General features: G+C 39.5%; 1 protein-coding gene across 3 annotated transcripts in view; it reads left to right on the top strand.

Annotated features, from left to right (window-relative positions):
• The window catches only part of LOC131371026 (ephrin type-B receptor 1-B), a 315677-nt gene extending 295502 nt beyond the window's left edge, over window positions 1–20175 (top strand). The window contains exons 13-15 of one of the 3 annotated variants that reach the window (XM_058418733.1): window positions 1986–2179; window positions 8857–9012; window positions 15854–20175. In XM_058418733.1, coding sequence (XP_058274716.1) covers window positions 1986–2179; window positions 8857–9012; window positions 15854–15962 — 459 coding nt within the window. In that variant the 3' untranslated portion in view covers window positions 15963–20175. The remainder of the gene's footprint in view (window positions 1–1985; window positions 2180–8856; window positions 9013–15853) is intronic. The other 2 variants (XM_058418732.1, XM_058418731.1) reach the window with 2 other exon arrangements.
• Window positions 20176–20379: the final 204 nt, after the last annotated feature.

Genomic DNA, 20379 nt, shown 5'->3' with positions numbered 1-20379 from the left:
ACAAATGGATTGTAATGGTATTCATAATTAGACAGTGATTAAAAATCCTACACTACTCAGCTCCAACATGTTCAAACACTTTGTATGATGGCCAATAGACAATCGATAAAACTAAATCTAGGAAGTAGTCCTCATGCAAGAGAGTATTTTTGTTGGACTCTGCAAAAGTACTTAACTAGTGTTACTAGAGTATTTAAATTATCTGCTCTGGATAAACCTAAAGCCTCACCAAAAATAAATATTTTCAGCACATTTTGTCAGTTGATTTTGGTGTAAACAGCGCAGCAGGTCTGTGTGTGTGTGTGTGTGTGTGTGTGTGTATATGAAAACTGCATACACAGGTTAAAAAAAATAAACAAAACAAAACAAAACAAAAAAAAAACATCAGTAGATGCTCAATTAAGTGCAATTGTGAAAGCTGGAAAACAGACAAACAAACAAACAAACAAACAAGCAAAATTTTTGCTTCAAGCCATGCCCACATTGGCATTAAATCCAAATGCATACAGAATTGTAGAACACTGTTTTTCCACCTTTATTATTATTATTATTATTATTATTATTATTATTATTATTATTATTATTATTGTTATTACTTTTTTTTATTTAAATGCATTTAACACATGGGAAACTAGCAGCATGTGTGTGTGTGTGTGTAGTATAAGAGTTATGCAAATTGTATATTTTCAATTACATCTGAAAAACCTTAATTTTCCTGTAAACACTCTGTGCTACAGCTCAACAATATTCAGTTTTCAGTTTTCATCTCTATTGCTTTTCTTGTCAGTTTCTAACACACAACATGAGCATTGTAGCAGCTGTTTAACCCATGCTCATGCTCATGTAATGCATCACAGCATCCCTGTGTCTCAGGGACTATGGTCAGGGGGAGTGTATTGATTGCATTGTCTGTGTATTTATGTGCTCACAATAATGGGATGGGATGTGGAATATGAGATAACTGTGTGTGTGTGTGTGTGTGTGTGGTATGATTATATGGTGTGAAGTGTGTGGCAGATGCATGGATCGGTCTCTCAGGGGTGTTCATGTGTGTGAGAGAGAGATAGCATTTGTATTTTGGTGGCGTTCCTGCTGATTTGGAGCAGCTCTGTGTGTGTGTCTATGTGTATGTGCACATTTGTTTGTGATGGGGATGCTGGTGGGGGGCTTCTAGGTTGCGGGGTGTTACTGTGGTGGTTGTTGGGTGTGTGTTCATTTCCCCTTTCTCTCCTGCAGCTGTACACAGTGAGGAGACATCCAGAGAACTGAGCCAAACACACAGATGTTACAATCTCATTGCCAGGCTAGACACACATACATACACACACACTACATACACAAAGTTATACACATACTAGAATACATGGTGCACACTGATTGGACAAAGGAGTATGAAATATATATGTAGAGTGAGGCACACACACTCTAACATGCACACAAACACAAACACACACACACACACACACACGCTGAATGAATGTCTATCTTAACCACACATATACAGCATTTTTTTTTTATAATTTCTGAGTACACTGCTCATACTGTATTTTGTGGTCAAAAATCACTTGAGTAAGCAATAGCATATGCCTCTCTCTCTCTCTCTCTCTCTCTCTCTCTGTCTCTCTCTCTCTCCCACACCCACACTATACATCATGTCAAACCGTCAAACTATAGAGGCATACCACCCACAAAATATGCCTGCTGTTGTGTGTAAGGACTGCACACACACTGCTCTGCTGCTGAGGCATCACTGTTGACAGCTGAGTTTGTGCTCATCACTGTGAGAAACAAAATCAGAACTAAATCACTATACCAGTATGTATGAATACTTTGTGTGTGTGTATATTATGGTCAGTGTGTATTCAAATGTACTTATGTTGTACTTTTCTAAAAAAATATGCTGTACACTAGGAGATGACCACTCAGCATCAGCTATCTAATGTGTGTGTGTGTTTGTGTGTGTGTGTATGTGTGTGTGTGTGTAGGTGATTAATGCTATAGAACAAGACTACCGGCTTCCTGCACCAATGGATTGCCCCACTGCTTTGCACCAGCTAATGTTGGACTGCTGGCAGAAAGACCGCAACGCTCGGCCACGTTTTACTGACATTGTTAACACACTCGACAAACTCATCCGCAACCCAACAAGTCTAAAGGCTGTGGCTAGCATGCCATCCATGTGAGTATTACATGCACACACACAGACACACACACAGACTTGTGCACATACTTGTACATATCAGTATCTTAAAGCTAAATGTTTACCTTCCTTTTATTGTCAAATACCAGATACTCATAAATACAAACCTTTTTTGTAAGGAATACCACACTTGGGTGTTGCTATTCTAGGAAAGAAATCAACAGTAGGGGTGTATAATGTGATTTGAAATAAAGAGTGACTACATATCCTGAGGAGGATTCATTCTTTGAAACCACGGCAGTTTGTATTTGTTTATAATCACATTGTTGCGGAACATTTGCAGAACTTTTGTGAGCAAAGTTCCCTTTTGAGGGAACTCAACCCTGCGTCATGACTGACGCTATGGGAACACTTTATTGAGGAAGTTGTTTCGGATTGGACACGGGACGAAGGGAACACACATTTTCCTGTCTGTCTAGACTAGGGAAAAAGAAGATATTAAAAAGACTAGGAGAAAAAAAAAGAGATATTATGGAGAGCTGTATATCAAGGCAGCCAGCTGCATTCATTGCGAGAGGCTTTCTCTAAGTAAGCTCCGATCCCGCTTGGCTGAAGCTACTGCGCCTCGTGGCTTGGGTCCGGCTTAGATTATGGGGTTCGCCGGTTAAGTTGGCGGAAGCGGAAAAAGAGACGGGTCCTTCCCTTTTTCTTGTCCTCTCCCCTGACTCTGATATCCCCTCTTTGGTTTTGAGAGCTTGCGTTGCGATTTCTCCCGACCCAGAAGAGGATATGTTGTTGTCTGTGTCGGGCTCTGAGGAGGTCGAGGTAGGCGAGGAGGGGCATTCCTCTCTCTGTCTGTCACCGTAGTCAGTGGCGTTCTAGAAGCTCCTCAATGTTTTGTTGTGAGCTGTCACTAAATTAAATTTAAACTGGCCTGAAGAGGAAGTTAGCACCATTTGCTCTAAGCTTGATGACAGCTTTCTGACTTCAGGGCGTGCACCCCCCACACAGACAGTTGCCATTTTTCCCTGACGTCCATGCTGAGATATTGTGGTCCTGGAGGAATCCTTATTCTGCATGCCTTTTTTTCCCCTGCCTCCTCTAATTATTCAGCCATTTTTAAACCTCAAAAATGATATTTTCATGTAAGCATTCTGCCCGAACACAGGAAGTTCCTCAGGTTCGCCTTCGGAGGCAAAGCATACCAGTATTGTGTTTTCCTTTTGGCCTAGCCCTGTTGCCATGCACATTTACAGAGTGCATAGATGCTGCTCTCATGCTGCTCCAGGGTATCCATGTACATTACCTGGATGACTGGCTCATCCTGGCCCAGTCTGTGCTTGCCCATAGAGGTCTCTAGGCCTTAATTTGAACTTTCTAGTTTTCTTAGAGAACCACCTTCTTGGAGGTAGTTTGGGATTCCACCACAATGCAGGCATGTCTGTCTCCTGCTCGGATGGCTTCCATACTGTCAGCAGTGAAAGCTATTCGGCTAGGCTAAAGCCTCTCTGTCACCAAGGCACACAGAGTGCTTGGCCTCATGGCAGTAACAGCCAACATTATCCCTTCACATGGTCTGCTTCACATGAGGCCGTTCCAGCTCTGACTCCGGGGTGCAGGCTTTCATCCCCACAGGCATCCCCTCAGTACCATAAGGGTTACGCACTGCAGACTCCGGTTTCTGGTCTTGGATGGCTGCCCTGCCCAGGATCTCTTGGCACATAAATTGCCTGGAGATGAGGGCTGTGTTTCTAGCTTTGAAAAACTTTCTCCCACAACTCAGGGGCTACCATGTGTTGCTGTGCACAGAGAGCACCACAGTAGTTTCCTATATCTATCATCAGGGCTGTCTGCATTCGTGCCTTCTGTTCAGATTGGTGCGCCAGATTCTGCACTGGGCAGAGACCAGGTTTCTTTCGCTGAGATTACGCGATTTTCGTCCCAGGGCACATAAATTGGGATGTAGACTTCCTGTCGAGGCAGGTGCTGAGGCCTGGGGAGTGGCAACAGGTGGTGGAGAGCATCTGAAAGATTTTCAGCAGTGTGGAAGTGGATCTGTTTGCCTCCAAGGAATTGACCTACTGTCTGCTGTGGTATTCCCTTTCTCACCAACCCCTCTGGGCCTGGATGCTCTAGTACAGAGACTCTGTTCGATGCTAGGGCTCCCTCAACTAGAAAGCTGTATGCTCTGAAGTGGAGGCTTTTTTGCCTCTGCTGCGGTCAGTGTGGTCAGGACCCAGTTCACTGCCCAGTTGGTACAGTGCTGTTCTTGCAGTCTCACCTTTTTTAGGGCCTGTCCCCCTCTACTTTAGAAGTGTACATGGCCACCATTGCTGCAAACCATGAACTTGTCCTCAGGGCCTCCTTGGGTAGGCACCTTCTGGTTTCTCATTTTCTGCATGGTGCCAGGCAGCTGAGGCCATACTGCAGACTGCACCTCCTCTCCTCCTCTCTGTGGTCCTAGAGGGGCTGTTGGAAGCTCCCTTTGAGCCCATTGAGTCAGCCTCGGAGAAGTTTCTGACCTTCTTCAGCTCTGCCCTTAGCCTTGGCCTCCCTTAGAAGGGTAGGAGATCTGCAAGCTGTATTAGTTGCCCCCACCTGCTTAGAATTTGCCCCTAGAATGTCCAAGGCTATCCTGCACCGCAGGGTGGGATATAACCCCAAGGTGCCCAGGATGACCAGTTCCCCAGTCATCCTGCAGGCCTTCTGTCCTCCACCCTATGAATTTGCAGAACAAGAGAGGCTGCAATTGCTTTTCCCAGTAAGGGTCCTGAGAACTTATGTCCACTGCTCGAGCTTGTGCCTTAAGTCCTCCTCCTGTTCGTCTCCTTTCGGACCTGGAACAAGGGCAAACTGGTCTCCAAGCAGCGCTTCACACACCGGGTAGTAGAGGCCCTTACCCAGGCCTATGAGGCGTGTGGTATTGCTTCGCATCTAGGTGTTAGAGCTCACTCTACTAGGGGTATTGCCTCGTCCATTGCCTTAGCCAGGGGTGTTCCCCTCCACGAAATTTGTGCTGCTGCAGGCTGGTCCTCTCCACATACCTTTATCAGGTTCTATAACCTGGACCCCACTCCACAGTCCCAGGTCCTTCAGGGCAAATTGAAGTTCTATCCCTGGTTTGCTCATGCTATCTCACAGCCCCTGGGACAGACATCAACCGGCATGTGGTGCCGTGGGTATTGACGTCCCCATAGTGTCAATCATGATGCAGCATTGAGTTCCTTTGAAAGGGAACTACACCATGTTACTTATGTAACCCGGTTCCCTGAGAAGGGAACGAAATGCTGCATCACTTGCCACACCCCGGGCATCCACTACGCACTTCCTTCAGACAAATAGAAGCTGGAGTAATGTGACATAGATGCCCTAATATGGACTTATTGGCACATATTCCCTTCATCCACATAGGCTTAGATTATGTGGAGCAACTGCCATAGAAGTCCCTGTGGCGGAGTTATTAATTTATGATTTGCTACCTGTGATGTGCTTTGCAGTCAGTACCCAACCGCTGTTATAGAAAACACCTTGACCAGAACTTAGCAGTGCTGTGGTATAAACACAAACATGCACAGAAACAGCTTAGAGAAAGTGTATTCATGGACTGTGCAAAACAATAAAGTCTAATTATCCCCACTTAATAAAAAGACTAAATCTCAATTAAAAAGCAATTTTTTTTTTCTGCTGCATTTCATTGCTTTTACCAGTGGCTGTCTGCTACATTTTATAAATTACTTTAATTTTGTATTCTCTAAAAGAAACACAGCTTTATAAACTGTAAAAGCAGATACATAGCTGAGTGTTCAAACTGCAGTCCTAGTTGTTAGTCAGAGAAATGGAAAAGCATGTGTCCAAATCCAACTTTATTCCAGCAAATTTCATAGCTTGCATCAGAAAATATAAAAAAACAAAATATGAGTAGCTGCTGAAATCTGAAATGTGCTGACAAGAAAAGGTGGATTATTAAGCAGAATATGTGACAAAAGAACACTTCACTACACTATAAAATGGCTATGTTGTTTAGATTTCAAATGATATGTTATTAGTTTTTAAAGTGCACCGTCATCCACTTGAATGTCTGACAGACTGTATTTCTTTACCAAGCCCTGAAACTTCTGTAATGGTGGAGTACTTTCTGCAAATTTCCTCAGAATGATTAACTCAGGAACTCAGTTCTCAAACTTTTTGCAGCCTGGGGCTCTTGTATGTGTCAAATAAATTCTACTGACTTCCATCGACACAGATTTTTATTATAAATGTATCCAACAATTTAAATGTTAGTCTTATTATTTAATTGTGCACAATCATGTTTGAGTGTTTTTTTATATCTAGAGCAATTTCCCCCCCCAATACATTACACTCAGAGGATTTTTTAAAGTTGAAATTATATGTAGGCATTATTAACATTTATATTCTATATTTTACATTCATTTTTGAGTTATTGAGGTTTTGATGAAACCTCCTTAATTCAATGACCAGTCAAACAGGGTAATAACTCAAGAAATTAAAAAGTAAATTAAAAAGTAAAATTTGATAATGGTGTGTCGTGACAATGGTGTTGCAGTCCCCAGACTCCATTTTGAGAACCACTGCTTTAAGTGATATTTCTAACACAGAACTCGTCTGAGAATACTAAAATTCTAGTTATGAGTTCGATGGTACTGCCAAAGCATTTATTTGTTTAAAGACATTTCTTTGGACTGCTTATTTTGGTCTTATACAATAAACTTGGTCAAAATGCATATTGGGTTAGGCGTTCATAAATGTAAATTGTCAAATCTATGCTTAAACAATACTCATGTCCTACATCAGAACATGGCTGACAAAAGGGCATGTACTAGAAAACCAAGAAACAATGTCTTTCAGGTGAAAAGTAACAATGAAAAATGATACACAGATTAGAAATGCTATTGTAACACATGTAACAGCAAAACACTCCCAAAGTCTTACATATTCACAGGCTAGTATTTAAATGGTGTATTGTAAACTGTATATTACATAATATAATTCAAATGATCGTTTGTTATATTGCACGGTCATTTGACTTACAGTAATAACTTCACACTGCTTTATTTCTATGTAAGGTATATTTTGCCTAAAAACAAAGATGCCAGGATGGCAAATAAACGCTTTACAGCAAAATAAAAATACTTAACATTTACTACCAGACTATTTAATCACTGCTAAAACATTTTTAGGAATACCATGAAATACAGTAGCAAGTGGACATTTTATAGGTTAGTTACATGCATCATTTAGTTCATCCTACTGAGGATGTACTTTACATCTTGAGGATGATCTTTACATATGTAGGTGCAGTGTGGTGTTCAGTATGCCAAGATCTGCTCTGGCTGCTCTCTGAGGAATTAGGTTAGAATAATCTGCCATAACTGTAATTACTAATATTGTTGAAATACTGCATGCTATGCTCTTCTTTTGCGTAAGGTTGAGTGCAAATAGTATAAACAGTATGCAGTTTTAGGCATCACCACTATGAAAAAATATTATGATTTGATTTACAATTTTCATCTTACAATTTTTAGTTAATATCACACAATTGTGACATTACAATTGCACAGTATTGGAACATCAAGGCTGTTTTTTTTCTGAATATGAGAAGAGAGTTTAGAATGTCAGTTTCTATTTTCTTGGTATTTATATGCACATATGTAGATGTGTTAAACTACATATACATTGCACATTTTGTATCAGACAAGCAAAATAGCAAGAATATTGGAACAATTGAGAGACAGGTGTTTTTGGCTAACCTGGGTAAAATTGATTGTTTAAACAGTAAATACCTCTGAACAGCTACTTTAGGTTTTAGGTTTTAGTTTCAGCTGTGAAAATGTCTTTGTTGTAAAGCACAATAAATTGCTCATGCCATTTCTATATGTTATGCCTGATCGGTGTATGAATTTCTAGTTTTAGAGGGGGCTGTGTATCTAACAATTGCATGTTAATATCAAGATGTCTCAGAATTATGACTTATTTTTTTTATTTCACACCTGTGTAGATTATATATAAAGAAAATGTTAATTAATACTACACATACGTGACTTCACATCTTGCAACTATAAGTTATAATTTGACTTTTTGACTTTGGTAAAATCCGACAACTGTATCTTAGTGCTTCTGTTTCAAATAATCAAACCACAGCAAAACTGTATATGTGGAAGTAAACAAGGAATGTAACCTACCTGAAGCATTCTTTTCAAAATGAACTTCCCACTATGGGAGAAAGTGTTAGTCATAACAGTATAGCGTGCCTGTTGTTTTGAGGTGGCTTAGATAGCGGTAGGGTATAAAATGTCATAGCTGTGAGCTATTAACTTAAATATTAACTTAAACATTAGGTAATCTAGAACCAGGACACAGCTTACTTTGATCAAGAGGTGTGGCCAGGACACAGACAGGTCACAGATCATAGCATGAAGAAATCCATGAAGTTAACATGAGCACAATGTGGCAGCCTATAGTATATGAATTTATTCACTTAGCCACACAGAAAAAATCCAAGATATTATAACAAGTGGCGTGTCTGTAGACGTTCTCTTACTGTGTTAAAATCTGTCAGCTTAAGTAAAATGTGCCATTCTCCTAATAATATGCTGTATTTTGTGTCTTATTTCTCTGTTTCAGCAAGTTCAGGAGTTGCAGGGTTGTCTTTTTGTGAACTGAATAACTCAACCATACTTTTCTCTCTGTCTTTGCAGTCCATCTCAGCCACTGCTGGACAGGTCTCTCCCTGACTTCAACACCTTCAGCTCAGTGGAGGACTGGCTGTCTGCTATTAAGATGTCTCAGTATAGAGACAATTTTCTCAACTCTGGCTTCACTTCCCTGCAACTTGTCGCCCAGATTACTTCAGAGTGAGTCTATAGCTTGTTAGAATCATGACATATCACTGATAAAACCTTTCAGGATAATCCAGCATTCAGTCAAGGTGACTGGATTTATACCCGGAAAAGCTTATATCCTCACACTGAATCATGTCAGAAATGATTCTCAGCAAGCCTTCATGAAGCTGCCAGTTCAGAAATGCAGGTTAATAAAAATCAGTTTAGGAATGACGTGTGAAATACAGGAATGACTTGTGTGTTATTGCTGGCAGTATAATTCTGCTGATCATGTTCTGTTTTTTCTCACCCAACAGCATTTATTTTTTTATTAGCCATGTACATTAACGTGTGCTAGAAATTACATTTAATTAACATGTATGTTTAGTCTTGTCAAAATTCATTTAATGTAACACAAAAATGCAGCTCTATCATACATAAAATTGTATATTTTGTATAATATATAAACTTTTGATTATAATAAGTATATGCTAACTATTATAGTAATAGTAATAACTCATTCAAAATTAACTACAGAATACAACTAGATGTAACATATAATTAATATCACAGAGCTAGTTTAATTCTTGGTCAAAAGCTTTCCATTAATTTTCTATAACAGCATGGAATAGCTTGTTCTAATATATTGTCATTTTAATAGCAATCTGTAACATCCCTGCAACACTTCATATAATCTGAGCCTTTGGAACAGTCAAAAATAAGGCTGGTTCCAGCAATGGAAAATCATTAGGATAATTGAGTGATAACAGGAAAAATGTTAACCTTAAAGTAAACATTGTATAAAGTTACAACACAGAATGCAACTATAACCTGACAAAAAATATGACTTTCTTTAGTTGTAGAATAGTTGTATTCTTTAGCAAACTGATATGGGAACAAAGTAAAAATTCAAGACATACTTCCCTACTATTGACAGTTTTTATATAACAAGATGTCCTAAAATAATTATGTTTATTCCTTACATTTAATATATAAAGTGCCTAGTTCAAGTGTGAAAAAAATAAACAAACAAACGGACAAATAAATAAATATATAAGACAGTTATCTAAGCATTATAGTGCAGACATTTTACTCAGTAGTCGACATCGTTTGACAATAATTAATTGAATTGTTGACAAAAAGAAATTGTTAAGAATGTAAGGTGACTATTATTTATTTATTTATTTATTTCCTTACATTTTTTCATTGACCTGAAAAACCTTCCGAGACACCATTTTTGGAATAGAGTGCTTGAGGCTTAGGTGTGATTGCATTACACATTCATTTTAATCTGAATGTGTAAATGTTTAAGATACAGGTACTATCTGTTTGGCCACGGTGCAAGTATTACTGGGCACAGGCTTATTAATATACACTATATTGCCAAAAGTATTCGCTCACCCATCCAAATAATCAGAATCAGGTGTTCCAATCACTTCCATGGCCACAGGTGTATAAAATCAAGCACCTAGGCATGCAGACTGTTTTTACAAACATTTTTGAAAGAATGGGTCGCTCTCAGGAGCTCAGTGAATTCCAGCGTGGAACTGTGATAGGATGCCACCTGTGCAACAAATCCAGTCGTGAAATTTCCTCACTCCTAAATATTCCACAGTCAACTGTCAGCTGTATTATAAGAACGTGGAAGTGTTTGGGAACGACAGCAACTCAGCCACGAAGTGGTAGGCCACGTAAACTGACGGAGCGGGGTCAGCGGATGCTGAGGCGCATAGTGCGAAGAGGTCGCCAACTTTCTGCAGAGTCAATCGCTACAGACCTCCAAACTTCATGTGGCCTTCAGATTAGCTCAAGAACAGTGCGCAGAGAGCTTCATGGAATGGGTTTCCATGGCCGAGCAGCTGCATCCAAGCCATACATCACCAAGTGCAATGCAAAGCGTCGGATGCAGTGGTGTAAAGCACGCCGCGACTGGACTCTAGAGCAGTGGAGATGTGTTCTCTGGAGTGATGAATCGCGCTTCTCCATCTGGCAATCTGATGGACGAGTCTGGGTTTGGCGGTTGCCAGGAGAACGGTACTTGTCTGAGTGCATTGTGCCAAGTGTAAAGTTTGGTGGAGGGGGGATTATGGTGTGGGGTTGTTTTTCAGGAGCTGGGCTTGGCCCCTTAGTTCTAGTGAAAGGAACTCTGAATGCTTCAGCATACCAAGACATTTTGGACAATTCCATGCTCCCAACTTTGTGGGAACAGTTTGGAGCTGGCCCCTTCCTCTTCCAACATGACTGTGCACCAGTGCACAAAGCAAGGTCCATAAAGACATGGATGACAGAGTCTGGTGTGGATGAACTTGACTGGCCTGCACAGAGTCCTGACCTCAACCCGATAGAACACCTTTGGGATGAATTAGAGTGGAGACTGAGAGCCAGGCCTTCTCGTCCAACATCAGTGTGTGACCTCACAAATGCGCTTCTGGAAGAATGGTCAAAAATTCCCATAAACACACTCCTAAACCTTGTGGACAGCCTTCCCAGAAGAGTTGAAGCTGTTATAGCTGCAAAGGGTGGACCGACGTCATATTGAACCCTATGGATTAGGAATGGGATGTCACTTAACTTCATATGCGAGTCAAGGCAGGTGAGCGAATACTTTTGGCAATATAGTGTATGTAGGAAAACATCTTCCTCTCTTCCAGATTTGAAAACCTCACATGACATTTCTACATGACTGAAATCGTATAAAAAAAGCAGTAAACCTGTTATTAAACCATAACTCTGTTTTTTTTTTCTTCAATTGTGAGAGTCAAAGAAAAGCAAAGAACCAAAGAACTCATCATAATCATACATTCCTGAGATAAATGAAGTATTTCTACTCATTCAACAATTCTAGGGAGGTAATTTCTCTTCAGTCTCCTGACACACTTGTGAAAATCAGAAGCTATGATGAGCAGACTGCTTTTGTTAGAAGTGAATTAGTGAACCTAGGCTTAATGACTTGCAGAAGTGCACATGCACACACAGCTTTCTTCTGCTTTCATAGTCAGGAGTGTGTGGGAGGTTTCTCCACTGTGGGAAACTGTTTCTTCATTTGTCTCTATACCTTTAAATCTTTATTCAAATTCAAATTAAAATTAAAATTTTATTTGTCACATACATATACATACACAGTACGACATGCAGTGAAATGTTTATTCTGCTCCACCCCCTGTTCTTTTATATCTTTAATAGTGAAGCTGTTGTCTTATCTTCCTTTCTGTGTTGGTTTTGGCTGTCTCAGGCCACATACCTTTTGAATTCTTCTCTCTGCATTCCTCAGTCTATTTCATCTCTCTGTCCCTCCTGTTATACTTCTTTCTCTATTTTTCCTCTGTGGCTCACAGAAAGAGAGAAATGAAAAATTCATTTAAGTTTTCAAATAGAAGACAGAAATAGTTGATATTTTGCTGGAGATTTACAAAGAATAATATCGTGATTTGTGGCTGTGGTTCTGAGGTGGCCTGGATCGGAGTAGGGTATGAAATGTCACAGCTGTGAGCTATTAACTTAAATATGAACTTAAATATTAGGTAATCTAGACACAGGTGCTTACTTTGATCGGGTGGTGTGGCCAGGACACAGACATGTCACAGATCATAGCATGAAGAAAACCATGAAGTTAACATGAGCACTATGTGGCCATTTATGTATATGAATTTATTTACTCAGCCATATGGAAAGAAAAATCCAAGATATTATAACAATTAGCATGTCTGTAGACTTATTCTTACTGTGTTAAATTCTAATATATATCTGTCAGCTAAAGTAAAATGCAATATGATGTATTTTGTGTCTTATTTCTCTGTTTCAAAAGTTCAGGAATTGCAGGATTGTCTCTTTGTGAACTGAATAACTCAACCACATGAAGAGTAGAGAGAGAACACATGAAGAGTAGAGAGAGTAGAGTAGAGTAGAGTAGAGTAGAGTAGAGTAGAGAATAATATGTAAATTTATATTATTGCTTTATTAGATCTTAAGAGCCATTTTGAGTTCAAAGTGAAACTTGCCACATATTTATCTGCATACATAGAATAACTAATAACTACAGTAATAATGACTAAAGATGTTAACCTATGTCAGGAAATAAATACAATAAGTAAGAAAATAAAAGCATGTATGTTCTCTCAGCCTCTATTTAAATGCTGTTGGCATCAGATAAGTGAATGCATGCAGTTAATTAATACTTGCCTTTTGCCTTTTGACTTTTAGGCTCAGTAAATAACATTGCATGTGTAAAACTGCTCTTTATTTGTGTATTTATTAGGGCCAACAATTGATTAAAATATTTAATCGCGATTAATCGCAACTTAATCACACATTTTTATCCATTCTAAATGTACCTTAAATTAATACTTTTTTAGCTTTTAATACTCTAATCAACATGGGCATGGACAAATATTGAAATGTATGTTGTTTATTATTAGTGAAACCATACTCAACATAGAGCATGAAGACTAGACATGTTTCAGAGGTCATAGATATTTTTCTTGTTCATGTCTATTAAACATATGAAAAAAAGAACATAGAAAACAATTCTTTCTTTGCACTGAGCAAACTTGCACTGAGCTACTTACACAAGCCTGTTAACATTTTCAGACCACTTCTTCTAAACATGCAAAGTGTACATTTATTACTGAAACCACCTTAAATATAAAGCATAAAGAACATAGACATGTTTTCAAATAACTTGTTCATGACTATTAAACACATGAAGAAAAGAACAGAACACAGGTTCACATTACGTCTCCGCTGAAAACAATCTAGTGTTGTCTGCCTTTGGCGAGGGGCAGGAGAGCTCTCTGCATCAGATGTATGCTTAGCCATCAAGTGATATTTTAAACTCGACGTGCTGCGGTGATAACTTAATTCACATCCACAATAAATGCAGACTTTTGTCTTGTCGACAGAACCATCAGACATCGTTTTATATATAAAGAAGACGTTTTTCTATCTCAATTTCGGCTTGCTGCCGCATCTCCCATTTCCCAAACTATGGGCAAGGCCGAGGGTCAAACAGAAAATGCGCGCTGCGTTAATCGCACGTTAATATAATTAGTGCCGTTAAAATGAATTTGCGTTAACGCATTAATAACACGTTAATATTGACAGCCCTAGTATTTATATTTATTGTCAGTATTATCACGTTTCTTTACTCCCACAAAACTTACACCAACTCTGTCCATCTTTTAAGTGTAAAGACATCTACCTGTCTTTGCTTGTGTATATGACAGAACATTAGGTGCCCTCTCCTGTCAGTTTCAGTCGCTTACTTAGTCATTGCCTCCATGTTTATATATGTTCATATAGCTCAAACACAAGCCCTGATTTAGTTAAGATGTCTTTGCCTTTAAGGCGTCATGAATATGTAAAAGCTCAGAATGTGAAAAGATTAGCTCTGGGTGGACATTTGGTGTGGCACCTTGTTGATAAATGCAGTAGCTATGATCAAAATAACATGTCTTGAAATGGGTTTATTTCACTGAAGAGTGTAGATGGAGCAGTTTCAAAGTGACCCTTCAGCTGTTTGTGAGACTGAAGGAAATCAAAAGAAAACAGATGCTGCCAGATGATTGGCTGATTGCATGAGTGAGCAAGTGTACAGGCGTTCATACACGAATCAGGCATAACATTATGAAGTGAAAAACATGGATTATCTCCTTATCAAGGCACCTATTAGTGGGTGGGATGTATTAGGCAGCAAGTGAACAAGTGAAGTGGGCAAGCGTAAGGATTTGAGCATGTTTGAAAATGTCCAAATTGTGATGGATAGATGACTGGATCAGAGCATCTCCAAAAGTGCAGCTCTTTTGGGTTTTTCCTCATCTGCAGTGGTCAGTATCTATCAAAAGTGGTCCAGAGAAGGAACAGTGGTGAACCAGTGACAGGGACATTGGCCTCAAAGACCAACAGATCCAACAGATAAGCTACTGTTGCTCAAATTGCAAAAAAAAAAAAATAAATAAAAAATATTTATGCTGGTTCTAATAGAAAGGTGTCAGAATACACAGTGCATCACAGTTTGTTGTATATGGGGCTGCATATTGGCATGTGAGCAGAACTGGACCACACAGCAATGGAAGGAGGTGGCCTGGTCTGATGAATCACATTTCTTTTACATCACGTGGATGGCCGGGTGTGTGTGCATCACTTACCAGGAGAACACATGGCACCAGGATGCACCATGGGAAAAAGGCAAGCCAGTGAGGCAGTGTCATGGTTTGGGAAATATTCTGCTGGGAATCCTTGGGTTCTGCCATCCATGTGGATGTTCCTTTGACACGTACCACCTACCTAAGCATTGTTGCAGACCATGTACACCCTTTCATGGAAACGGTATTTCCTGAAGGCTCTGGCCTCTTTCAGCAGGATAATGCACCGTGCCACAAAAATGCAAAAAATGGTTCAGGAATGGTTCGATGAGCACAACAACGAGTTGATTTGGCTTCCAAGTTCCCCAGATCTCAGTCCAATCGAGCATCTGTGGGATGTGCTGGACCAACAAGTCCGATCCATGGAGGCCCCACCTCGCAGCTTAAAGAACTAATAAGATCTGCTGCTAACATCTTGGTGCCAGATACCACAGCACACCTTCAGGGAACTAGTGGAGTCCATGTCTTGACGGGTCAGGGCTGTTTTGGCAGCAAAAGGGGGACCGACACAATATTAGGCAGGTGGTCATAATGTTATGCCTGATTGGTGTAAATTAATCTGTTAGTGTATTTACAATGGAATACAATACAGAAATATAATATCACTTTAATATTTATTTATATAATAAATAAAATGTGAGTATAATAAATAAAAAAGATCCATTCCATCTTTAAACACTTTGTAATTGACAGAGACTTCAGTACTCTTGTTGTATCTCCTTTCTTTCTGACAGAGACTTGCTGAGGATAGGTGTTACTCTGGCCGGCCACCAGAAGAAGATCCTGAGCAACGTGCACACCATGCAGATGAGCCAGTGCCAGTCTCCCACAGCACTCGCATGACTACAGCAGGCGCCAGTCGACGGGCCAGGCATCCTGCTCAGCGTGCAGGAGCGGGTGAGCACTGGCACATCGGAGCGCGCCAGGGTTGAGACGATCATTCTGATCTGATAAAGAGACACGCATGTGCTGACACACACTACAGATTAGTGTGTTTGTAAAGAGAGAACAAAACAGGGAACAAAACCTATCTGTCCATCTATCTGTCTCTGGCTGTACATACAGGATATCCATCGAGCCATTATTATTAAAGCAAAAACAATCCATTTCTAATATCAAGAAAATGGGTACTATTTTTTTCATCCCTTCAATTTGCTCATGATTCACCATGCTGATGCTTTTCTTTTTCTCAACAGTTTTTAAACTGTGAGTGCAACTGAGGATCTACTACAAAGAAAAAAGCACCTCCTGATACACTTTTTTGGTTGCTATTATATATTTATTTCCTTTTCTATTAAAACAAAATACAGCTATACCTCGTAGTCTTCTGCTTCCCAGCATCACTACCTGACAGCCGGCTTTGCCAAAGGACATCTTGAACGGCCTGTGTGTATATCTTTAAATAAATATGAATATATCTCTGGAGTAAACCTTCATATTGAAGGTGCTTTGTAACAGATACATATGAGCATACTTTTCTCCTGCTTGTGTTTTGGGCACAGTGTGCATTGCGGGGATAATACTGGACATGGTAGACTCCCAAGAAAAGGAATTTAATGTAGTCAAGTTGGGGAAATGAAATGAAGCCCAAAAGGATTAGCTTCAAAGATTTGTGGCTGTCTTAGAGCCAAACACTGTAGAAATGTGATTTAATTGTGTATAAACAACTTGTAGGGTAAAGCAAACAAAATCTTCAGGCTACCAAACTGGACAATGTATATTGTAGAGGTTTCCATGCTGATGAACACTTAAAAGTTGTACAGTTCTTCTTCTTCTCCTTTTTCTTGTTCTTCTCCTTCTTCTTCTTCTTCTTCTTCTGTTCATGTTGTTTTCCTTTCTTTGTAATCCTCTCTGGGTTCCTCTTGTTTGTTTGTGATGGAGTGTTTGGACAGCTGTGTGTGTGTGCATGTGTGTGTGTTTGTGTGTGTGTGTGTGTATGTGTGCGCGTGTGTGTGTGTGTTCACTACCTAAACTCTCTGGTATGTCCCTGTTAGTGTTATTGCACTGTTAAATATGCTGTACTGATGTTCGTCTTCAAAACAGGGTCTTTAAAAGTCGCTAATCAAGTGTTTACATGTACAATTAATTGATGAGCATATAGTCAGCTAGTGCTAGGATGATCAGCATGAGTCTCTCTCTCTGTCTCTCTCACACACACATGCACATACACACACAAACACACGATTATTGTGTAGGGCATGAAGCACCATATGTGTTCAGATAGCATTGGTAAACCTAGTGCACAAGGTCCCTGACATCAGTCTGGTGCAAAGAGTGACTGGTCATCTGTGGCTAGGCTGTACATCTGCACGAACCTTTGCTAACAGATGCCCAGTGCCCTATCAGTGAACACATTCTCCGGAAGTGATAATTGAGATCACATACACACACACACACACACACACACAAAGGCTTTAGGCTCCTGCTCCTGTTCTCTCTTTTTTGGTTGCCACGGTGAGGCTCAACAAAGTACCATGCTTACTTACTCTTGATGGGGTGGGGAAGATGGTCATATTCTCCTGCCTTGAGATGAAGAAAGAAGTATTATTTTAGTTTAGTAAAAGATTCAGGGTGAGGGTGCTTCTCTCTCTCTCTCTCTCTCTCTCTCTGTCTCTCTCTCTCTATGCCCTTACTTTATGGTTGCTTTCTTCTCTTCTCCTGTGAACATTTATTTTTAGGAGTAGTGAGGGTTATGAAAATTCATAGAGAGCTTTCCCAGTCTTGTGTGTTAGGAATCAATGCATGTTTTTTTTAGAGATCACTTCTTCTTCTTCTTCTTCTTCTTCTTCTTCTTCTTCTTCTTCTTTCAGCTCCAGACAGGGATATCACAGGGACAGAACAGGGATGCCTCTGCCACTGAGATGTGAGAGAGGAATGGTCCATTGTTGTACTTCTGGTGGGCACAGACTTGTAATGGACTGCTATTAGGACAGAATAGGGGATGGATGGATGGGTGGATGGGTGGATGGATGGAAGGAAGGATGAGTGAATGTTTGGTATATTGAGTAAATGGATGGGCAATTTTAATAGATGCCTGGAGGGATGTGTTGTGCAGGAGTCGACGTATTGATGGATGGTTAAGTCTTTGGATGAATCAGTGGTTGAAAGTAGATCGATTGCTAAATAAGAAGGGTAAAGAAATACATAAACCTGGCTGATATGTTCATAATTATTTCACATTCAATACATATTCTACATCAAACATTTAATATTTAATTGAGTCTAAAAAGTTTAGCAGTATAAAACCTTCATATGAATCATAAATGAGCTACAAACAGTTTAAATCAGGTGAATGTATGTACCTGGTGGTAATCTGAAAAGCAACAGTGGTGTTTTGATATTAATATGAACTGATCAGTTGTGTAAATGTAAAGGGGTATTCTGGCTTAAAATGTAATTTAATATTCTTTTCTGTTATTTAATATTCTAATATTCTAAATAGCAAGAGTAGCAGAGTACAATCATTGGGGTTTCTAGTGCAGTCATGTTGTAACTATTGCTACAGTGTTCTATCTCTACCAATACTCAGCATGCTTTACTGAAATACTTCATATAATGTAAAGGATTTCAAGCAGAATGTAGCACTAAAGCCAAGATTCATTTAAAGATCTCATTTGTAGTAAATATGTATGAAGTGGCAGAAGCTAAAGAATATAAAAGTGATGATTTTTCATTTTTGCCAGAATGTCCCTTTTGGTCTGTCTCTACAATCCATGGACATGAAAGTGTGTGTTTCTATTCACATCATATCTTGTTCCTATCATTTTATACTTATTTTTCATCCTTTTCTCTTTATTACCAAAGAAAAACTGGCAATGTTGAGTCTCTCCTTGAGGAGATTCATCCTCATGTCCTGCAAATGTATTCATGTCCAAGATAACATGGATGTGTGTTACACTGGGATTTGCTGCTTTTATTCTAATATTATCACTTTGCTTGGAGACACACACACACACAATTCTGTGCAGTTTTGGCAGTTATACCAGTGCTTCTTTTTTAGCCTGCCAACAGCAGAGCAAGGCAGGTCACGTCTGTATGTTCCTGCACGGCTCACACACACTGGCAAATGCTGGTGAATAGATTTGGTGTGTGGGTGTGAGTCTGTGTGTGTGAAGGTGTGTGCATGAGATTAAAACTACTGTCTGGAACCCAGAAGGAATGTCCTTGTACACAAATACAGTAAGGGAAAAAGTATGTTTAGGAGAAAAAGACATTGAGAGAGAGAGAGAGAGAGAGAGAGAGAGAGAGGTGAAGTGGATACTAGAAGCATGGCATGGACACGCATTCCCACATATATGTATATACAGATTTAAAGGAAATGCCCCTCATTTCCTGCTTTGTGTCTCTGTATAGTTAAAACCTGTTTATTGTGATGAGTATGTCAGAGTTTGTAACTGTAACTTTCTGAGAAATATTGTACTAAAAAACACACTCAATAAAGATCTTGGTAGTCCAGAACTCACACACTGTGCATATGTGTTATGTTCAAGGTCTCTAGCGAAAAGGAAGAGTGTTTCTTTTTCTTGTTGTATATTTAACGTGAGAGCCAAGATGTGAATGAGCTTTGAGAATAAAACTAATTTGTTACTGTGTCAAAAGTAAAAAAAAAATGTGTGGGAAAGTGGGTATCCTAGCAGTGGGAAAGTGTATGTGTTGAGACTGCATTGTACAATTAGAGAGAAGAAGTGAGAGAGACAGAAATTAGCTTTGTTAGATACCACATATTGAAAAAGCTGAGAGATAACTGAAAATATCCCTGACAGAATTTGATTTGTTTTATTAGAATTACTTCTGATAGTAAGGAGTTACTAGCTGCAACTCCTTACTATAGATTCACATTACTGCAAACTGGGCCCAGTAATTAAAATGCTGTCATGGGTAAAATAGCTATATTTCAAGAGAAAATGGTGGCTCAGTGATTTTGGGCGACTTGTCAGAAGGTTGTAAAGGCAAATCTCAGAACCATGAAGCTGTCATGGTTGGGTCTCTATAGGTTTAAGCAGCTTTTTAAGCCTCTAACTGCTCTTTGGACCCTACCTTATTTGTAAGTCCTTTTTGGTAAATAAATATTAATATTGTTGCTCTTTCTTTGTGACTTTTTTACTTTCTTTTTTTTTGTTTGTCCCATTTTATTACTGGCAGTTAGCTAGTATGTGACAGCAACCAACCAGGAAAGGTAAGATATAATTGATGTTTTCTTAGACGTGTGCATTTGTGCCAGTGTACCTCTTATGTTTAGATCATAGATGGATAAATCATG

This window comes from Hemibagrus wyckioides, linkage group LG20 (assembly GCF_019097595.1).
Source record: "Hemibagrus wyckioides isolate EC202008001 linkage group LG20, SWU_Hwy_1.0, whole genome shotgun sequence".
In the NCBI taxonomy this organism is placed as follows: domain Eukaryota; kingdom Metazoa; phylum Chordata; class Actinopteri; order Siluriformes; family Bagridae; genus Hemibagrus; species Hemibagrus wyckioides.
Note: the sequence above shows the minus strand (reverse complement) of the source record. Positions and strands in the feature narration are given on the sequence as shown.